Source organism: Sturnira hondurensis, unplaced genomic scaffold, assembly GCF_014824575.4.
Source record: "Sturnira hondurensis isolate 20B ecotype Veracruz unplaced genomic scaffold, ASM1482457v3 Scaffold0004068, whole genome shotgun sequence".
Lineage (NCBI taxonomy): Eukaryota > Metazoa > Chordata > Mammalia > Chiroptera > Phyllostomidae > Sturnira > Sturnira hondurensis.
This window is the reverse complement of record NW_028076699.1, coordinates 2,911,946-2,935,019: the sequence shown is the minus strand read 5'-3', so window position 1 is coordinate 2,935,019 and position 23,074 is coordinate 2,911,946. Positions and strand designations below refer to the sequence as shown.

The following is a 23,074-nucleotide window of genomic DNA, read 5'->3' as shown; positions in this document are numbered from 1 at the left end:
TTCACTTACATGTGGAATCTAAAGAACAAAATAAACAAACAAAACAGAAACAGACTCATAGGTATGGAAAGCAGATAGAGTTGCCAGATAAGAGTGGGGCTGGGGAGGTTGAGTAAAAAAAGAGGAAGATATCAAGTATAATTGGTAGTTACAAAACAGTCACAGGGATGTAAAGTACAGCGTAGGGAATACAATCAATAATATTGTAGTAACTACATATGGTGCCAGGTAGGTACTAGACTTATTGGGGGGATCACTTTGCAAATTGTGTAACTGTCTAATCACTATGCTATGCATCTGAAACTAATATAAAACAGGATTGAATGTCAACTATAATTGAAAAAAAAAGGAGAAGAGCCTGAGATGTGAGAACTGGAGCCTCACTTGGCAAACGGTCTTTCAGTGACAAAGAGCAGCTTGGACAGCCGTACCCAGATGAGGACCCCCGTGGACCCCTGTCACGCAGCAGGGCCCTGAGTTGAGGCAAGCCCGCTCACAGCAGCGGCCTTGCTCCTACCTGTACATTCAAGGCAAACACCCTTCAGACATGCCAGGCTTCCAACTTCCTTTATTAGTTGTGTTATGAGCTTTTATTTAAAAAGCACATTTAATACAAGTATAGTTTCGCAGATACAAGTTTTCACTTTGTATTCTACAAAAGTCTTTGAATATTATTCTCTTTACAAAATGAAACCTTACAAAAATACTGACAATTTAATGTTTTTATACAGTTTTCTCTAGTTGCAGTTATTTCTTTTATTGTAAAACAATGTCTACCACAGAACTACAATATTTTAGTTGATATTAAAAAAAATTAACTCAATGCTTTTTTAAGCAGCTAATGAAGTAACACAGGTCGAGACACAGTTTATAATCATAGTGGATATAGCTAAAATTGTTTCAGAAATAATATTTTACATAGTTAACTTTTAATGTTTTATACATTATTTATATAATATTTATATATAAAAATCATAGCTTGCTATAAGTTGAAATGACAGGACGGCTTCTGTGGTAAAGATGTGCTTGTGGTTAATCCGTGTGGTTACCTTTGACCCTTTGAAAGGACCGAATCCAAGATCTGAAAGCATTTCTTCCTTCCTCCTTTTCCCCAAAGTTCGGTAGAAGGGGTCCTGTCTACTGCCTAGAGTGGGCCTTACCTGGGAGGACACTTGCGGACAGAGGATGAAAACTCTCTACGGAGATTTAACCCACGTGTTCTGCCCAGCAGAACCGACCAAGAACTGCCCCAGAGATCAACCCCAAGACACTAGTGCTTCACACAGCTTAGCAAGAGCGACCCCCACGGAGACCTCATCAGCTCCGTTATCTGGAAGGGCAGCCTCTCAGGCACGAGACCATCTGCTACTCTGGCTCATTCCGACTTGGAGTAGCCAAAAGGTCGGTTCATTTTTCATTCTTGCCCCTTCACTCCCCCATCTCTGTTTCGGAAGGCTGCTTTCCATCAACCAGGGGCAGGCCACGCCTTGGCCCGTCTCAGGGCCCTCCCGGGAAGTCCCTGGGCACAGAGCGAGGATTTCAAGGGGAAAAGCAGTAACCCAAGCTAACCAGGACTAAGAGTGTGCAAGTGCCCAGGTGACTGATATACAACGTCAGCGTCCTGTAGCCGATGCCTCGACATCACAGGATGGTCTGTCAGAAGAAGACAAAGGAGGGCCCGTGCCCTGGAGTTCTTCTGAAATTGTGCTATTTGTGAAATTCACTCATCCACAAAGAGTCTCCTAATCACTAACGTGAGGGACTGTGGTGCTGGCCTGTGAGCCCAGAAGTGAGTGATAGGCTTCAGGTCGAAGAATCTGGATTCAGGATCTGATCATTTGACTGAGCATTTGCTCTTTCTTTATACAAAAAAAAAAAACAAAAACAAAACAAACAAACAAAAAAACCCCAAAACCAACCTTCCTGAACCAAAGTCACAGTACAAGACAGAGTGGTGTGGACAGGGACATTAGAGGGGAGTCCCCAATGGCTATTTTCTTGCTTCAGTGCTATCTCTGACATCAGGTGCTACAATGTTAATTTGAGCTTTTCTCACAGGCCTGGGATGCCTCAGGTCACACAGGTGACTGGCAGACTCTACTCTAAACCTTTTAGTGTCTGTTCCAGAACAAGCCCGTGTTCACTAGAACATGAACACTTAGACCAATTGCACATCCAGGATTCCGGCACTTGGTGTTAGTGTGCTGTTGTTTCCACATAGGTGAACGCTACCTATTTTGGAAGGCCACAAAGTAAGACAATTTTTTCCTTTTAAAAATCAGTCGGGTAAAAAAGTTTCTCCCTACATTCTACTGTCTGATGAGATTGGAGAGCAGCAAGACCTTGCCGTCAGCAGTCATTTTACGAAAACAGCTCAGGAGGTGGGCAGCGCCTACACCATGTTGTGGTGATTGTTCCTGTCGATAATGTCCACAGGTGAGAGGATGTCCTTCCTGACAGGGGCGGGCAGGGACAGTGCCGTCTTGGTCTTGAAGAGGTCAGACACGAAGAACACCTAGAAGGACAAAATCAGAGGTCCAAATCAGAAACTGCCATTTGGGGTTTGGGGACAACAAAGCGAAGGTGACAAGAACGTAAACTTTGGGGGCAGGGGATCCCAAACCATACGCCTTTGAACAGGGAAGGCCCATAGAGGTCATAGAGTCCAACCCTTACTGTACAGATAGGGAAACGGAGGCCCAGGGAAGGACCGCGACATGCCCCTGGTTGCACAGCCACAGAAGGAATGGAGTTGAGTTCTGTGGACTCGCAGCCCAGTGCTCCGCGTCTTCCACCCCCGCTTCCTTATTTCTCAAGGCAAACCAACAGCACTGAAAGATAAGTTCCCAAACAAAGGAAGCAAGTTCTAATTGGTCTGTCATTAATCCCTGATAATTTCCCTTGCCTCACAAAGGGCTGTAGGGCGTAACCAGAAGACATCAGCCACCGAGAATTGCTATCAGCAGGAGTTGGAGTAAGGAAGCAGTTGTGACCACTTTTCCTGACATCAACAATTTGACCAGGGTCAAGAAGCCAGGGTCTCACCGCTGAGGGAGTCAGCAACCAACCCAGAGGGAAGGTCACCGAAAACTCGCCTATCGCGTCTTTCAACTCCTTCCTCCTTCCAAGCACACGACCTCACCGGTCTCTCTTGAAATCACTGAGAAATGTTCACTGAACACACACTTGCAAGGGTGTAACCATGGCTCAGGCGTAGCTCCTGTCTCAACTAGCTTCTGATGATGAAAAATTCGAGAACCTGATGAGTTACTGGAGTAAGAAAAATTTATGCTTTGTATTAGATGGCAAAGTAAATGCAGACGTCAATTTAGGCCATTGAGCCACGGGAGTCTGCATTAAGTAGCCATAAGCGGCACCTATCAGTCATGTAATTTAATAGGAAACATGTGGCTGGGTTTCAGACTGGGGACTAAAACACTGTCCAAGTCCCTCTGACGGCTTTCTGGAGGGAAAAGCCTTTGTCCTGCGGAGGGGGGTGGTCGTGCTACTAATGGTGGCCCTGTGACTTCAGTCTGGACACATTTTAGGCAAGAAAATGAAGTTCACAATACAACTTCACCAGCATCACGCTCTAGCAGCCAGGGACGGGACACACGAAGGACTTGGAGCAGGGGACTCCAAGTCTGTTGAACCAACTGCCACAATGTCCCCTCTGTAGTAATGCAACAAGCAACGAAGTGCTACAAAAACCACAGCAAGAAGCTGGTGACGCTGATTAGCCCAGAAGAGCTGGGCGGCTAGAAGACAGACTCACTGGTCACCACTAAACACTTTACGCCCTTTTGAATTTTATATGCATCCCATTGATTGTTTCTACATATTACCTACTGAAATATTTAATTACTATTTTGAGGGGGTATTTTTTGTAAAAAGAAAGGCCAGGCCAATCCTACGCCACTATAAGAAAGTGCAATATTAGCCAAGAAATGTAAGATTATAATACATTTATAGCATGAGTGCTCTCGCATGTACCATTTGCAAAGGAAACAATCCAACTTTGCATCCCTGACTTTTCTAGGGAGGTAGGAGCAGTGAGAACTGAGGCACAGGAAGGCCAGTCTCCTAGCCAGAGCCAGACTTGAGAACCAGGGATGAAAAGGCCTGAACTGGGCCCTGCCAGGCGGCTCCACGCTCCCCTGCGCGGGAACCTTTGTAAGTCCCCAGGGAAGGGGTTTTCATATGCTCTGATGAAGAAATACTAACAAACATGATCAAAGTTAAATGTGGAGCTAAATAAACTTTTCAACGCTCCTCTGACAGGGTACAGAGTCCATGTCCTCATCTCCACCTGGAAATGACCTTCCCCTCCTTCCTTCACTTTGTCCAGGGGAAGGTTTCAATCAGTCCCTCCATTGCTGGGTTTCGACTCCACTTCCTCCAACCCACGAGCTTATTCTACCAAATGCGCTTTTACCATTGTCATTTGAAAGGTCTTTCTCCCAGCCTCCACCCCATCTGCTGAGGGCAAACAGAGCAGGGGACAGTCTCTCCACCCCCAAATAAACACCCCGCTCCAAGACCCTGACACCACCTTAGTCTACTGGCTTCTTTCTCTGTTCAATTTTCTGAGCACATATCTACCACATACTAGGGCTTTCATTTCCTAACTGCAAAACAGGAATAACAGAGGGTGTAAGGCGACATGTGCTTGAGAAGACCTAAACCCATGTCCAGTACATAGTTCAATAAAAGGCCCTTCTTTCTGTAATTCCCTGGGGACCAAAGTAATCACTGGACCCAGTGATAGCCATGCCCTCTCATGTCTCCAAGACTTCGTAGATCAGCCTTAACTCCTAGATGGCAGCCTTCTTGGGAATAGAGCCTTGGACCGAAATCGCCCTATATCACCTAAAGCCCTCAGCACTAAGCCTTGCACACACCAGGGGCTCAACAAATGTTTGTTGTTAAATTTCTAACCTCTTCTCTACTGAAAGCCAGCACTCGGGCCTTGGATCCTATCAGCACATTTAACGCCTCCGGACCACATTCTCACACACCACACGCACACAGCCCAGCGGCAAGATGAAAAGTTGAGTCAGGTCCAGCAGAATCTTCCCCCCACCCTCCGCCCCACCCCCGAGGCTATATTTCACTTGCAGCGTGGCTTGAGGTTATACAAACACTTTTCTGGGATCATGAAACATGATCCTGTCAAGACGCAAACAGGGCTCAGTCTTCCTAATGCTTGGACAGCAGAACACAGAAAGGACTAGTAAGAGTGAAAATGTCTTGGCTTGGAGCAGTTCCATTTCCTGCAGAAGATGATCTCCACCCAGAAAGGAAACCCAGACGCCCAGGCTGGGGAGGGTCTGTACAAATTAGGGAGCACACCCACTCCCGGCCCCAGTCCCATTCCACAGATCTTCCCCCCTCGAAGCAAGGACACATCAGACAAGACATAGTCTCAGCAAACACAAAATGTATACCCGAAGCCCCAGAAAAACTTCTAAATTAACCTATCCTGACACATGCTTTCGATTCCATCTCTCCTTTTGTTTGCATTTTATACATTGTTTTCTTGAAAAATGCAATCAGTAAACCCTTACTGAACATTTGCTCTGTGCCAAATCCTGAGATTATAAAAACAAATACATGCAAGACTGTGTCCTTTGCCCTACAAGAACTCACAGGGCAGTGAGAGACATCTGGGTAAATAGGCCACTACAATTGCAGAGTTCTAAGGATTATGATGGGGGAAGCCAGGTGTCAAAGAAACACAGAGAATGGGCATCTAATCCACGCCGAAGGGAAGGAGAGAGGGCCTTAGAAGGCCTTTCCCAGAGGAGGTATATTTGAGCCTAGCTTTGAAGGGTAAGTAGGAGGTAACCAGGTGGTGAGTGCCGGGAATGTTGTTCTAGGCAAAGGGAGCAGTGTGTGCAGAGGTGCAGCGGTGAGTACAGCTCGTTCAGGAGCTCAGGAGCGGCAGGAAGCTCAGCATGGCTGGGGCCAAGCAGTCATTGAGGCTGAGAAGGAGACAGCCAGATCTTCAGAAGCCTCCTAGGATGTGTTAAGGAACTTGGGCCATATCCTATTGGCCTTTGGAGCCATTGTCAAGGCTGAACAGAGCAGTGTGTTGGGAAGCCCTGCCCTAAGACTGTGATGGTATCTAAGACAGAGAAGGAGCTAGAAAGGGTGCAGAGAACCTGTGGGCAGGGGTACCAGTCAGGACGCTAATTGCAGAATCTGGCAGATGACGAGTCCTGAACTGTAACAGTGCAGTACAGACAAAGAGGGGATGATCTGCGAAATGTTGAGGACAGAACTACTGTGGCTGGACGTGGTGTGTGTGTGTTGCGGGAAGAGCTAAGTTTCTTTCTACTCCTGTTTTCACCTCTACAAATCTTTGCACTTATTCCCATCAAAACTCTTAAAGTTTACGTAACTACGCTAGTGAAAAAAAGCAGAGGACCAGCTCTGCTTTCCTCTGCCTTCTAATATTTTGGGTCCCTCTGATTTGGGGTTGGGGAAGTGGTTCTGCCCTCCCCCCGGTCAGAATGGCAGGTAGGCTGTCCTGTGACCCAATGTGCTCCAGCACTCGGGACGAAGGAGCCCTTCCGCCAGAGCAAGACTGCACACAAACGATCCAGCTGCAGGCTGGAGGGGTCCCGTTCACTGTGATGAGGAGCTGAGAGACGTACAGGGAGTCCCCTCACAGATGACGACTATCACTACTATACCACTGGGTCACTGTCTCCTACTCCCCACCGAACACACAAAACACCTAAATGAGGGAGACATTACCTGCCCCAGGGGGTTGCTCTAAGGATTATCCGACATAACAAAAGGCACAGGTGTGGCATGTTGCCTAGTGCCCAGTAAAAGCTTAATAAACGGGAGCCATTTCACTCACTGGCTTGTGTGTTCGGCACCTACCTCCACAAAGTCCCTTCTCCCCCCTTCCCTTTGTATGGAAAGAGAAGAAGAGAAAGGACATAAAGAAAGTAAAAGGAGAGGAGAAAACAGGAATGACTGAGAATGTGAATGAACACATGAAAGCCAGATTTAAAACGGACACAAAGAATGCTGGCCGATGGGAATTTTCCAGACGACAGTCAGGACTTGCTGTCAAAGTCCCGTAATTTCTGGGGCTATTCTGGAGAATGAGTCTGCACAAGAAAGAAGCACCAATGTCTTCTTGCCAGCATCCTCTGACTCCAGGGGTGCCCACTGACCTTCTCACAGGGCCCACATGCTGGCTCTGGGGTCTCCTGTGAAGCCATCTTCGACAGCCCTATTTAGTGCTTTAGAAAGCACTAAAAGCAATCGGTACTCTTTTTTTTTTTACCTCACTAAAGTGTTTTCAGTAGCTTTTGGCATTGGGAATTTGTGTGCTTTCTTAACGCACCTGAGAGGAAGAGGCATGACTGGGTGGAAAGAGTGTCACGTGAGCGGTCAGGATCTAGTCCCAAAAGTGCTATGGCTGTGGGACCCAGGCTGTCACGCTCTCGTCTAGGCTTGAATTTATACGAAATGAAGAGGTTTATGACACTGGATGATCAATCTTGTGCCCTATTTTGTGCAAATGTTACTTAAAAATCTACCTTTCCATAGTTACTATAAGGCTGAAATAGAAGAATTCATGTGAAAACAGTTATGAAGACGTGTATTCAAATCCTACCTCGGTTACCACCATTCATGATCTCCTTGCTACTGAGGGACATAAAGAAGCAAGTTAGTCCCACAAAAAGTAGGAGCAGCAGGGGAGAGAAAGCTGAGGCAATTCTGAAGGACTGTAGGGATCTGTGTCCTGCCAAGGACCCTCACAGAAAGGCACTCCGGGCTGTCAGGAAGAGGGGTTTCTGGTAAGCAGGACCAGAGGGCTGACAGTGCTGTGGGTGGGGTCAGAGTTCAGGAGTGTGGTACCAAGGATGGCAGGGGCTGGCCAGAGGTGAGCACCCCCCCTCCCAGAAATCACACGTGTTGAAGCTGAAAGGGTGAAGGAGGCCCTGATTTGCTGAACCCATCTCCTCCATTATCCCACCAGTTCTATCATTTTGAATTCCCAGGGTTACAAGTCACCATACTCATGCGTCTCCAAGCCTCCATTACCTTCCAGCATGAAATGCCTTTCCTTCTCTTCTGTGTCACATAGAAAATGTCCACTCCTTTTTCAAGAATCATCTCCTCCAGAATTTTTTCTAACCTCCAAACAGCCTCAAGGAGAATGAACTATCCCCTCTGGAGCCCCCACTGTCCCCAGTGGAGGGTCCCATCCTAGTATACGTGCCCTTCAATTGCACGTCTGTTCACATTTCTGCTCTAGATCAGTGTCTTTCAAACTGTTTGTCATAAGTCAGGTAAGCTACAAAATCAATACGTTGGGTGGACACCACCACATGTTAAAAAATTAAATTAAAGACACTATAATGCATCACACACAGTAAGGGTAAGTCTTAGTGTGCAAAATATTTTAGTCCTGTGTGGGTGCCTCCATTGGATTATTATGTAAAAGGTATTTATTATGAATTGTGTTCAACTCTTGGACAGCTACTGCACTCTAAGCTCTTCAAGGACCAGCTATTTTTGGTGCCGTATCTTTAAACAAAGCCTAGTACTTAACACATAATACATATTCAATCAATGTGTTGCACGTGCCAAGCATGGTACATCTTTTATTCACTGAACCCTCAACCCAAAGATCGTGTGTGGCTATTACCACCGGGACTTCACAGAATGGGAGAAGGTGGCTGAGAGGAAGTGACCTGTCTAAGCAGCACATGGCAGGAAGACAGCCCAGTGCCCTGAGTCTCTGCCTCACCACTCACCCCGTCCATCTCGGTGGGGAGTGCAGAGGGAGATTTCAGGAGGACTCTGCAAATTGCAGAATAACGTGGAGATACTGTCCTCGTCTCCTGGGGCCGGGGAGAGTTAACCTCTACCTTGGCTTCCTTCTCTTTCCCGCATCCACAACCCTGACACCCTTGCCCACCTTGAGAGTGAGGGCCTGGACTGGCAAAGAGCTAGGCTTTTGCAGGGCCAGGAGGGATTTGGGAGATAATTTTCATCCATTCTCTTGTGCCCAGGAAGAGTGGAATAAATCCAGTGGGAATAGATAATCTCTCCCATTGGAAGAGAAAGAGATCTCAGAAATTCATGGCACAGACCAAGCATGTTTTAGAATGTATTATTTTAGTCCTGAGATAGAATCAAGACCCCCAGGATCTGGTTCCTGTTCTGCCACTGTGTGTCCTACACATGTCACACCCACCCTCTCTGGACCCCAGTTTCCTCTTGAGGGAGATGTCACTGCTGGACTGGTCTTCATATTCACCTTCTCGCTTGTCTCTCCTCTGAACTGGGGCAAAGACAATGAGCACCCTCGCCCTTCCCTGCGTCCTGGAGGAAGACAGCAGCACACAAAAGAGTGACTGCTAGCAGAGCCCCACCCCGGGGGAAGAGGGAAACCAGGAAAGGCTCTGCTGTGTGTTTATGAAATTCCCAAGCAGCTGCTTCCTCTGCTGAGCCCACAGCAATGGCGGCCTGGCCCTGCCCTGACCCTCCCCCAGGGCCCCATAATTTGCCATCTGTTAGCGGGTCAAAGGAGGAGGTGACCAGATAGGCAAGTTGTCACCAGACGGGAAATGAACTGATGTCTGTCCCCTCATCCCGTTCCCTGGATTACTCCAGGGAGCGGGCATGGTGAATCCAGCCGAAGAGTTTACATCTTAATAGGAGTGACTGTGTGTGTGTGTGTGTGTGTGTGTGTGTGTGTGTGTGTGTGTCTCTCTCTCGGGGTGGAGGGCAGGGGGTGGCACTGGGAAGGTTAGTATATGCCTGTGTTTACTGACTGGATCTGCCCGTGAGGCTCTGGGTGCTGGCCCTCAGCTTTTGTCCTGTGTACCTGTACCCACAAATGTGAATCAGTGTACAGGCCTATAAGACCCTGTGTGCCCGTGTCTTAGTACTGAGTCCATGATGCCGTGTAGGTTTTCTGTCGGTGTTGGGTGCCATTGTCTTCTCTCTCTGAAAAGGGTTCAACTCGAGAGCAGTGGGGGAGGAAACCAGACCCACTCCTGTTTGGCATGTGATTTTTGTCTAGACACATCTGCTTGCTGTGACACGACCCTTGTAAAAGTGCTTGGCTGTCACAGCCTGATGCCTAGGCTCCATGGTGACTAAGCCATCACTGTGCGTGATGCACTGTACACATGTCAGTGGGGGGGCTGACAGACATGTCATGATCCCCAAGCAGAGGCCATCTTCATGGGCATTTCAGGGACATGGTAACAGCTGAGGAAGCAAGTCCAGCTCAGATATTACAAAATCAGCCAAAGGACGGCTATGGGGGAAGGTCAAAGAGCTACAGGGCCCCCAAGATCGATTCACAGTTGAGGAAACAGCTCAGAGGGGAAGTGTCTTGCTTGAGATCACAAGCTAATTCATCATTCATTCTTTAACAAATGCTTATCAAGCACCTATTGTGTGTTGGCTACTGTTCTAGGCACTGAGAAGGAATGACCAGAAAGTTAAGCCATGGAATCTGCTACCCAGGCACCTGCGGTCTAGCTGGGGAGACAGATGTATGAGCAGGCAAGTATGATAGAGCCAGGATGAATAGCATAGCAGGAAAAGCATGCAAGGGCACTCGGGGCACTAGAAGAAAGTTAGACAATTCTGTCTTCAGAGAAGACTGAGGGAGCTGTGGGACACTAAACAATGGCCCCTGAAGATGTGCTGTCCTAATCCCCAGAACCTGCTAATATGTTACCTAATATGGCAAAATAGACTTTGCAGATGTAGTTAAGTTGATGATCTTGGGATAGGGAGGGATTGGAGCAATTACCCTGGATTATCCAGGTAGGCCCAATGTCATCATAAGGGTTCTCATAAGAGGAAGACAGGAGAGTCAGAATTACAGAAGGAGATGTGATGATAGAAGGGAAATTTGACGATGCTATGCTGCTACTTTTGGAGATGGAGAAAGGGACCACAAGCCAAAGCTTGCAGGCAGCCTCTAGAAGCTGGAGAAGTCCAGAAAACGGATTTTCCCTAGCGCCTCTAGAAGTAACCCAGCCCTGACAACACCTTGATTTCAGCCCAGTGAGACATAGCTTGGAATTCTGAACTCAAGAACTGCATGAAAATGAATTTGTGCTGTTTTGTATCACTTGGTTTTGTGGTAATTCGCTACAGCAGCATGGAAAACAAACACAGAACGTTTCCTCAGAGAGGAGGGGAAATTGGAACCTTACATCAAAGGAGGTAAGGTGAGCTCAGGGAGTTGGAGAGTACGGTCAAGTTCAATGTGCCTGGAGAGCAGGAGGTGAGGCCCTGAAATGCAGCCTGGCTCTGTGCGGAGGCCCCTCCTGGCTTCTCTGCTTTCTCTCCATGTTAACTCAAACTGTCCCAGGCCCTGTTTTCCTCCCTCTTCAGTGACTTTACGGTCCATACAGGACCCAGGGAGGACTGAAGATGATCTACGTGAAGTACTTAACATAGTGGCTGGCATCCCGAGCTTTCAGCCCATGTTAGAAAATGTTATTTCTGCTTTAAGTGAATGGGGGTTCATTGAAGCTTGGCTTAGGAGGTTGCTGGGCAGAGTGGGAAATGGACTCTGGGTCTCCCGGCAGCCCATGCGGTGGCTTTGTACCCTACTGTACTGCCTCTTTCTTGGCCTTCCGAACTAACCTCAGGTGATGCCTCTGTGTTTCAAGATCCATTTAGTATAGCTCCATTCACAGGTGAGAAGAGAACTTGGCTTTTCTGGGGCTTCACTAGGACAGCCAACCTTGATTCTTGGGGGAAGTTTTTATAAGACACAAGCGCAGCAGGGGTCTGCATAGGCTGAGAGCTACACTGCATAACTCTGGGAAAGTGCCTGATAAAATCACTCAGCCTCCTCACAGTTCCCTCTCCTGGGCACACAGCATCCTCAGGTGGCCTCGTGGTTCCCCAGACCCATCTCTGCTCAATCCAGGGTCCCAAGCTTTGCTTCTGTTTTCCTTGCAATCAAAACCTGGATGATGGATCTTATGATGAGAAAGAGCCCACTGCCTTCTTTTCCCCAAGCTGAGCATTCCCAAGCTCTTCTGCTGACTAGCCACAGCTTCTCGCCCTGGCCTCTCAGGTGGCTTAAATGAAGCGGCTCACTCAGTGCTGTGATGCCAAACTAGTCAGGACCACGAGCTCCAAGTGCCAAGCTGGGTGTTAGGCAATGGAAAAAAAAAATGATAAATAAGATTGAGTCCTTGCTCTCAAGTGTTCACAGCTAAGGGGGCAAAAGATGGAGAAAGGTATTTATTACCCCTTTCTGAACCACCTTAACACTGTAAAATCGGCTTTCAAACTGGGGGCCATGGCTGGGTCAGCCCACAGGGTTGGGAAGGCCTCAGTGACACCCTGAAAGTATGCCCCGTTAAGCAGCTGTCTATGCTGTTTGTGCCTCAGGTTCACCCTGGCTGACCTCAACTCCAGTGACCATCCATCCTTGCCAAGTACAGAGGGCAGAGCTATGGGGTCAGAGAGCACCGGGGAGTAGCTGTCAACTAGCTCTGACCTTGGGCGACTTGAGTCATCTCTCTGGGCCTCAGTTACCTCATCTGAAAAACGGTTTTGTGGGCTCAAAGGAGACAATGTGTAAGGGATCTAAAATAGTGCCAGCACAGAGTAGGTACTTTACACATACTAGGACCAAATTCCTATCCTGCACCACAGTAGGCCAAGAGCCAAACAATATAAACATCATTTCCTTTCTTGAAAATAAACTCTGGCTGCCCTGGACACTGTCTAATTGTTCATGGCCAATGCTCAGGAGGAAAAAGAGAGGAAGGCTCTGGAGGATCCCTGGTCTTTTAATTTTTTCTTATTTGGGGGTGCAGGAGACTCTAATTAAGGCAGAGGCACCAAGAAGGAAAACACAACCGCAGGCTTCGTGGGCCTCCTCCTGCAGAGAAGGGTACAGTCAGCCAAGGGTTACCTACCCTCTGTCGGTGCTTACACCCATCCCCCACTGTCACTCTCTATGAAAGGACCAAGCGTCAGAGAACAAGCTGGTCAGTGACAGTTACTCTCATTAACAGCTTGCTGCTCCCCATTTCTCTCCCTTCTGGCCTTGGTGGGAAAAAAGCAATGAATAAAGACACCAAAACAGCCAGCCCTTTAGGTCAGGACTCCCACGCCAAGCGAGCCAACAGCTCAGATGCTATTTCTTTGCGGTGTCCACACTGATTGCCTCGCTCCTTGTCCCTCTCCTTGCCCACGGCACTGAGTCAGTCCCTCAGCTGCCTGCAGAAGTGCCCCCGTCCCTGTCTCCAGGACAGCTGCACGCTGTATTGTCACTCCTGCACTTGGCCTGACTGTGGGAGCGACTAGACTGTCATTCCCCGGGGGCAAGGGGCTGTGCCTTCGCCATCTCTCTGCCTTCAGGAGAACATCCCATGCGGACTCCTCAGGAACGGGCATATCACCTCACTGACTTAGCTTCTTGCCGATTAACCGTGCATTTATTGATGCTGAGCGAGGATCCCTGAGAGGCCTTGGGGAGACAGGGATAATAACAAATATGTGACATATGGTCCTCGCCCCCAAGGAATCCACATTCTAAAAGGAGACACACAGCAACAGTCTCAGCACAGACAAATGCTGTCGTACAGGACCGTGAGAGAGGTGGCTGTCAGGGCACACAGGGCTGCAGCCAGGCTTAGGGATTAGGAAAGGACGGGGGCTGCTCTATAGTTTCCATTGTCCATGATTCTTACTGTGCATGAACAGGGTCATACTAACAACAGTACAACCTATATGTATGGTGCTCAAACATCCGGTCATTACCACATTCTGGGGTCCCCTGCTGGACTGGGAGGAGGTCCCCTGCAAAGGGCCCAGGAAGGCACACTATCAGAACAGATACTCATTCATGTTCACTGACTATGCCCCTCAAAACGTTTAGCAGGCAGGAAAAGCAGAGATTCCCGGGGAGATGGAGGCCCAGAGATGGAATACCTAATCTTACCCTCACTGGAATCAGTATGTGAAAAGGGGAGCTCCTTAGTTTGGGATGAATCAGAATGTGGCCTGTCCCAAGGCCATTCTCTCGGGAGCTCTGTGACTTTATGGGTAAGGCCCTAAGGCTGGGGGAGGCCTTAGCCTTCACCAAACTTCCTCTTCTGACCACAGGTCACAGTGGGACAGACAGAAGTTTTCCAAGAAGCTGAGTTCTACTCAATAGTAAGTGTCCACCAAAGCAGCATTTGAACACTGATTCTGGAGATGTGACGTGTGACCTGGAGCAAGTTTTTCCCCCTCAAACCCTAAATGTCCTCATAGATAAAGTGAGTTGGAATGTATTTACGTTCTCTTCCAACTGCAACATTTTACAAGCCCAAATCTGCCCTTACTTGTGGAGCAGAGGATGCACAGACCCTGCTGGATGACAGCACACAGCGTGAAAGACGCCATCGTTACTCATTCTACTGCCGGGGTCCTGGAGTAGGTGACTGCCCAGACAAGGAGCACAAACAGGGGCTGAGAGCTCCCTGGCTTTGGTCACTGAGCTGGAGACATCTTCCAAGCAGCAGTCCGGGGCCCCACTTGCCCACTGAGGACAAGATGCTACTCACTATGCAGCAGGCGACCAGGGCTCCTTGCACAAATCCTGCCAGGACGTCACTGGGATGGTGCTTGTGGTCAGATACGCGGGACAATCCGGTGTAAAAGGCCATCATGATCAGGGTGAACTGCAGGAGGGGCCGCAGCAGCCGTGCACCGCGCCAAGTGAAGCGGGCCTGGAGGTACAGCTGCAGGCAGGAGATAAAATAAACAGATACTAAGTGACTCACGGTTCACCAGCCTCACAGCACCGGGTCCACACACACTACATTTATATCTTGGGTTTGGCATCATGTGAAAAGAGCATTCAACTTGGACATGACCTCAAGCCAGTTATTTAAAATTTGAGCCTTGGTTCCTGTACTAAAAAAATAAAATAAAATAAAATTTTTTTAAAAAATGGAGGTTTTCGAGGGAGGTCAGCTTCAGAGAACGAAGGATGAGGTTACATGACAATGGCCTTGACACATCACCTGGCACCTACTGGACACTTAATGAATGTTTAGTTTCTTTCTCTCTACTTCTTGATGGAAACTAATTAAGGAGAGTAACCAGGGGTGCTACAGGTTTCTTTCTCACAAAAGATAACTCCCTTAACACATTTGTGTGTTTTCCTGGAGATGATGGCTCTGCAATCCCTATGCCGCCTGCCTCTGGGGACTGCCATGGAAATACAGACGAGTGAGGTTATCATGGGAGTCACAAAGACTGGAGATGCTTCTGCTTCAGAAGAAAGCGACTCTATCAAAAGACAAGTTTCTAAGTCACTGCTTGGGACTCTGGATCTTGAATTAGCAAATGAGGAAACATATAAACTGACCAGACAATACCAAAGACCTTTCAAACAGAAGTTGGCAGATCCAGGGCTGGGTTGGGTCAGAGAGTAACCTGAAGAAAAATGAAAGAAAAAAAAAAAAAAACCACCTCTGGCTGAAGCAAAAAAGCTGAAATGACGTCAGCTGGGCATTGTCCCCCATAGTTATCTTGCTACAGTTTCCGTTCTAACCTCTGGACACAGCCTCCTTTCCAGGTTCCTGTGGGAACTTGGGAAACGAAGGGGAAGAGGCAAGGAGACAAGGGGAACTTCCGACTACAAATCAAAGCAAAGCCCCCGGAAAGACCAGGAGAAAGGGGAGGAGAGCCAAGGGGAGGAGGCTTATGGCCTAAAGATAGACCTCTGCCCTTCCTGAGACAAATGGACACTTTCCTTTTGGTGGCCAGGAAAAGAGCATGCCAGTGGCCTGTCCTGAGGAGACAGAAGAGTGGAAGATTCCGGAGTCCGTGTCGGAAGAGAGTCTAGCACGGACTCCCCAACCACTTGGGCGACTATTTCAAAAACCCAGGCCTGGAAGGCAGCAGGCAACTTCATAATTATTATGAAATTATATGAATGTATTATTGGATATTTAAAAACAACACATGAAAACATAATAAAGAGAATGCATTAATACTCTTGGCTGCTAAGCAAGTGATAGAAATCAATGGTTCTTCACATATAAAACATAACCAGTTAAAAATATAAAAGAGGCAAAAATCATCCTAACAGCAAAGATGATTAAATAAATAATGATTGCTTCCAAAGAACCACATAGCCTGTATGAAATAAGGGACATAAAGGATAGTTTAAATAGAGCACTAGAGTTTTATTTATAAGAAAACTTTTATTTGTAAGAACACCTAATTCATAAACTCATTAAATGGCACGTAAATTCAATTAGAGTCCCATGGATATCTTGTAGAAATTTGGAGAAAAAAACTTTAAAATAAAAATTAAGTTATAAATAAACAAACCAGGCAGTATGATCCGTGCTAAGGGCACAGAAATGAGGAGTTATAATTCCTGCTCATGGACCATACAATGTGGGGGGGGGGGCAGTGGGGGGAGTGGATACACGAAAGCAAAAATAAGTACACTTAGGGGTTTTACAGGAATTATGAAAGAAACTGGGGGGTCAGGGGCAACTACTAAGCGGAAGAAATATTTGACTTGAATCCTAAAGATGAATAGGTGTTTGCTGGCAGTTAAGGGGACAGCCATGAGGGGTGTGCGTTCTAGGCAGAGTCCCGCCGCCAGCCCTTCAGGTAGTTCAGTGCAGCAGGAGAGGGTGGATGAGAGGAAATGGGTTGGAGACAAGCACAGGCCGTTCGTGAAGGGCACCGGTGTCAACTAAGGAACTGGGTCTTTATTCAGTAGGTCAGTCTCTCCTAAACCGTACCACATGGAATAACAGAGATCTTACCGAAAGGGAAAAAAAGATTGGTAATTGTTCTATACTAAATCCTTACTTTTCACAATAATTATTTTTACAGAACATCTACCTATTGAGTCCCAATTGAGAAACGTGGCTGTAAGCAATGGTGAAAAATGAAATAGTTTTAAGCAAGGCACTCAGTACCATAAAAAATAATCCGCATGTCAAAGGCTAGTCCCTCATTTCTGCTGACTTGACCCAACCGCAGAATCTGCCATCATGAATCAAAGGCTCCTTTGCTTTGGAGAGTCGGGATGGGGGTGCTGTGCATGTAGCTCCCCCTCAACACAAGTCCTGAGGACAATGGAACCAAGTTCAGGGAACTAGGAACAGTCCTCTTGTCTCGTGTCCATTATGGGCTGATCTCCCTCCAACAAGTCTTGTCAGTGGATGGGGTGGGGTGGGTGACTGAAGGAGCACAGGTTTTCATCAGGAAAACCTCACTGAGCCTGTTTTCTCACGTAGAAAGTCAGTCCAGCGACCACTGGCTCACAGACAGCGGTACAGATTGGTGGTAACACAGACCATGTGCCTGGCTCCACGTGCGGCTCGAGCAGCAGATACTCTTACTCTCTAACCATTTTTCTTAATTTGGACCGAGCAGCTTCAAGATTTGTTAATTTCCCTCAACTGAAAAATCAGCAAGTCTTCAAAAAACGCTTGTTCGAAATCTGCCAAAACTTCCCCCTGCCCCTTCCACGCAGACTTAAGGTCACAGGCCTGGGAAATCAGGGTGGGGCAGAGGAAGGGTGGGTTTCCCAACCGGACAAGGCACACATCTCCCCCTCCACTGACTCAGGCACTTAAGGCTGTAGTTTAATTTTAAAAAATCAGAGGAACTCGAGGAGAGAGGAAGAGAGACCAGTCATAAGAATAGCTTCAGGAAGAGAGTACTCATGAATGAGAAAGGAGTACAGAGCCACGGGGACAGATGCTTTCTGGGAAGGAGTCAGACACGGAATTACAGTGGGCCGCAGGAAGCTTGTCCCCCGTCTCCATATCCACCAGTACTAACACCTCCATGGAGGAATGTCTCGAGATCTCAGGACTGATCCTGGGGTCGGCAGCTGGGGCTTCAGGGGAAAGCACAGTGGTAGGAAAGTGAATTTTGGGGTGATGTTCCTGACTCTGGTCCCGGCCCTACCACTTCCTGTGTGGTCACTTAACCCCTCAAAGCCTCACCATCTCTGAAGCGGGTAGAACAGTACGTCCCTCTCGGGGTTGCCGGGATCCAATGAGACGACACGACATCCAATTGCCCATCCAATGGGAGGGCCCTGCCTAGCATCAGATCGGTAGGCAAGGTACTCTTCCATGAACCCACGCCACCCTATTGCCTTGGTAAATGAGGTTTACTCAATGACTGTGCTTGATTTCACCAAAACAAGTGAATTGCTAAAGAAAGATTACACAATGACCTTCCACCCCGTGGCTAGCGACAAGCACATTCTGATTTGAGAAGTTAGCTGGCAGCAAAGGCTTTGAGGTTGATCGAAGAACCTAATAACTCCCTCTACCCCACACCAATCAAACTGCTAATTTTGCTGGCTCATAGCCCGGTTCGCAGGAGCCATTCCAGGCCAGAGGCCTAGGCCTCTCCACAATCAGCGAACTTTCTGGAGCGCCCTGCTCCTTTGGAAACCTGAGCCTGGGGACACTGCGGGCCAACAGGCTCTGTTCACTCTCACTCCCCACCGGCAGGTACCCTTATTCAGGGGAGGAAGTCAGACTTCTGACCACAGGACATAACGCCCTTGTCCTAAACCAAATGGCAAGGAGACTTTCCTAGAACCAGAATTCCTACAGAAACTTCATCAAAGTCCTAGGACTCTGACAAACAGTAGTTAGGAATGGGGTGAGAGGAGCTGGAGAGAAAACTAAACAGTAAGTCACCCTGACCTCTCCCACTGGTCAGCAGCTGCGAGGTCCTGTCTGAGGCATCTGCACTTCCCCATCTGTGGGGCGCTTTCGGGGCCGGGAGAACCCCCTTCCTAACCATCAGTGTGATGGTGCAGAAAGCAGACAGTGTTTGACTTGCAGTCAGAGCAACTAGATTTGAATCTTGTCTTTGCTGCATTACCAACTGTGTGACCCTGGACAAGTCACGCTCCTTCTCTGAATTTCTGCTTTCTCATAGAAGATTTGTTCATTCAAGAATGGATGTGAGCATCTATTCTATTCAAAACTCTGTGAAAGACACANACAGAAACTTCATCAAAGTCCTAGGACTCTGACAAACAGTAGTTAGGAATGGGGTGAGAGGAGCTGGAGAGAAAACTAAACAGTAAGTCACCCTGACCTCTCCCACTGGTCAGCAGCTGCGAGGTCCTGTCTGAGGCATCTGCACTTCCCCATCTGTGGGGCGCTGTCGGGGCCGGGAGAACCCCCTTCCTAACCATCAGTGTGACGGTGCAGAAAGCAGACAGTGTTTGACTTGCAGTCAGAGCAACTAGATTTGAATCTTGTCTTTGCTGCATTACCAACTGTGTGACCCTGGACAAGTCACGCTCCTTCTCTGAATTTCTGCTTTCTCATAGAAGATTTGTTCATTCAGAATGGATGTGAGCATCTATTCTATTCAAAACTCTGTGAAAGACACAGACATGAATAAAATGAGTTCCTTCATGGAAAAAAAGGAATATCATCTTAAAGTCCTTTTTTAGTGCTAATATTCTTCTTCCAATTGTTACATGCTGATTGTAGATACGATGTAGATTACAGTAGAAAGGTATTTCTGCTCCTCCCGGCGCCCCCTCCCACCACCACATGAGTGCGTCTGAAGTCCTAAGCACAGGGAACACACTCCATGAATGGAGTTCTCTCCTCCCTGGTCCTAGCTTCAAAATCGGGATCTTGTGGAATTCCAACAAAACCTCCTTAGAAAGCTCTGGCTGGATTCAATCCGGCTCCTCCAGTCTGAACTAGCAGAGTCAGATGTGGGGTGAGTCACACTCCGTTTTTGCTAAGTCATTTGAGTTTCATTACATGATTTGCATACTGGTAAAACAGGTCTGTACTGTCCTCTCACTTCATTTCCATCACTCTGGGGACAGTGGTGCTGGGCATGAAAAGGAGGCTTTTGTCCTTCCTTCTGTCCCTGCCCGCTTTCTTCCTGGAAGTCTGTCCAGATCACTGACACCCACAGGGAAAACTTTATCCCTTTTCTCTTCTCCTCAGTGGCCCAAGCTTGGCTGCGGTTCAGGGCCTGGTGACTAGTCTATGTGCTGCAGACCTGGAATTTCTCTCTGGAAAGTCATTCAACTACTTTCAGGACAAAAGAGAGATTTTTAGGTGACTTTCCTCCTCCTTTAAAAGAGAATCAGACCTCGTTCTCGATCATTATCAGGGACAGAAAAGAAAAACTATCATTTTGCTGAGCACTGTTTTAGACACCGTACTAGGCACTTCAGACGACGTAGCCTGCATTGTCACATGAACCTGTTAGGTGGACACCACTGTGCCCATTTTGCAGATAAAAAGAACAAGGCCAAAAGAGGCAGTGTCACTTGTTCAAGATAACACAGAGCCATGATAAAGCTTTGCCTCTTCCTAAGTCCATAGCTCTAACCACAGAACCACCTGGTTTCCTTAGGTAATTGGTGCTTTGCACACCAAGTATTAGGACCTCTTTTACCGGACTTCCATATTCAGAGAGATGAGGAGACTACACAGATGTCTGGGACTAAAGGACAATCTACATGGGACACTCAGAACTTCAGGCTCCTCTCATTTACCTGTCACACACTTTTAACACCCGTGTCTGAAATATAAGTGCAAAGCTTTTGTAAGAGTAGAATCTCTGACCCAATCTTACGCTAAGGAGGGCTTGTGAACTGACTTAGGTCACCACACGGCAGAGTCAACAACCCTTCCTCTGGGCTCCAACGCTCCGGCCCATCCTGGGTCAGAGAACTTACCCAGCTGCTCTGCAGCTCTGTGCTTTTCAGGCTTTCCACACAAAATGGAGCTCTTCTGATGCTGCCCCCCCCACCCCATTGCTTACACAAGGTCTAATTACAGGTTACTAACACTGGAAGGATGGATGATGGATGGATGGGTAAGGGAGAGAGGGAGATGAAAACAAACACCTGGCACCATGGTGGATTCGCCAGCAAACAATGGTCTTGTTCCTGCAGAGTCTCAGCACGCACCCCCGGGATCTGCGAGTGGGCCTCACGGGTGCACCAGACCCCACTGCTCCAGGATTCTCAGCGTGCTGAACCAAACCTCCGTGACTAACAACCACAGGCCACAGAACACGGCCGTCAGAGTACAGCCACTTCCCCATTTCGCTGGTACCCAGCATACTCTCTGACACATTAACAGTTCTCACGGGCACCACAGTAAAAATGGTCATTAGTGGCTTATACCACGCAGGCCCCTCGTGACCTACCAAGCCAGCAATGAGGAGACAAACACAATGTTAAATGCAATGGAAAGAAGCTTACGGTTTCTCTGGCAGAGATAAACAAAGAAATCAATATTCAGCATGTCAGATGGTGAGAAATTGGGGCGGGGGGGAGAAATAAAGCTTCAAAGGAAAGTACGGAGTACTGGAGGAGGGGGTTGTCATTTTTCTTACTTTTTTTCCGTTACAGTTTACTTTCAATACCATTTTGTATTGGTTTCAGGTATATAGCAGAGTGGTTAGACAGTCATATACTTCACAAAGTGTCCCCCCACCCCTGATATTTCCAGTTCCTACCTGGCACCAAACAGAGTTATCCCAATATTAACTATATTCCCAATGCTGTACCTTATGTCCCCATCACTATTTTGTAACTGCCAATGCATACTTTTAATCCCTTCACCTCTTGCACCCAGTCCCCCAACCCCTGTCCTCTGTGCCAGCCACCAGTGTGCTCTTTGTGTCTGTGAGGGGCCTGCCGTTTTCAACAGGGTGGCCAGGGAAGGCTGCTCCAACCTGAGGAAGGTGAGGGAGCAAAGTGCAGGTCCCTGAGACAGCACGGCAGGGCCAAGGATAAGGCCTCCGCAGGAACTTGCTGCCTCACCTGAGCTGCAGAGCAAGAGCTGGGCCTATGACCCCACAGCTCTTCTCAGCTCCCAAGGCGCCCTCCACTCCCCGCTTCCTACCAGCCATCAATGCTTACCGAACCAAACGCCTGCTGTTCTCAAATCACCATCCTCCTTCTCACCTACACATGGGGAGTGTTTCCGAGCCTCCCATCTTCACCCCACCGGAAGCCCTCCGTGACTTCGGCCACCCTGCACTCAGGCCAGCGGCCACAATTCTGAACTTCCATGGTAACCTACACATCCCCATGCCCCTCCTGCGCCAGTGAACCAGCCTGTTGTCATGGTCAGCCTGCTTCTCTAAACTGCACTCTCCAAGGACTGTGCCCAGGCCTTGCTAATCTCCATATCCCCACCCTTAGCACGGTGCCCGGTGCCTAACAGTCACAGTCACTCACTGAATATGTGCTGGATGCCAAATGTGGGATTCATAGGTGAGCCCCTAGAGGGCAGGGCCCAGGTCTGATTTATCTCAGCAGCCACAGGAGGGTGACAGACTGCCTGGCACAACAGAGGAAACACCAGGTGTGCTACATGAATGGGTGTCTGCCCTGGTGTTGGCATTTTATCCAGACAGCCAAGTCCCCTTTAGTCTTTGACCATGGAAGTGCAGGACCAATCCAGCAGTGGTCCTCTGGGGTTTAAGCCAGGGCTCAGGGGTAGAAAGTGCCACTTATGCTTATACGCTGTGGGATATTTTTCTTTTCTTTCTGTTATTTTTATGGAATTTATTGGAGGGGCATTGGTTAATAAAATTAAAAGGTTTCAGTTGCACAATTCATCATCTGTATATTGTACAGTGTGTTCACCACCCTAAGTCAAGTCAAGTCTCCTCCCATCACCATTTATTCCTTTGCCCGTTTCTATCTCCCCAACACTCCCCTTTCTCTCTGGTCATCACCATGCTGTTGTCTATGTCTCTGAGGGTTTTTTTCCCCCCTTTAAACTTCCACGCCCAGAGATAATTGGTGTTTGGAGCATGGTTTTTTGAAGACAACCATTTTACAAGTCGAAACCCAATATGGCATGCCCTTCAGAGCCACGGGAGACTCTAGATGGCAGCTGGTTCCAAGGCCTGGCATGGGGATGGCTGCACCTCCAACAGGCAACTCTCTTTGAACTGCACTGAGGTGATGTGGGCCTCAGTTTTCCCTGGCGGCTTCCTGTCAATAGGTAGTTCAAACTGCTTTCAAAGAGACCCATTGAGATTTAGATAGAAATAG

At 48.0% G+C, this 23,074-nt stretch overlaps 1 protein-coding gene across 1 annotated transcript in view; it reads right to left on the bottom strand.

Annotated features, from left to right (window-relative positions):
• Positions 1 to 551: 551 nt before the first annotated feature.
• PLPP3 (phospholipid phosphatase 3) overlaps positions 552 to 23,074 on the bottom strand; it is a 79,017-nt gene continuing 56,494 nt past the window's right edge. The window contains exons 5-6 of the mRNA XM_037043172.1: positions 14,577 to 14,753; positions 552 to 2,515 (exon numbers count right to left, since the gene is read on the bottom strand). Coding sequence (XP_036899067.1) covers positions 2,393 to 2,515; positions 14,577 to 14,753 — 300 coding nt within the window. The 3' untranslated portion in view covers positions 552 to 2,392. The remainder of the gene's footprint in view (positions 2,516 to 14,576; positions 14,754 to 23,074) is intronic.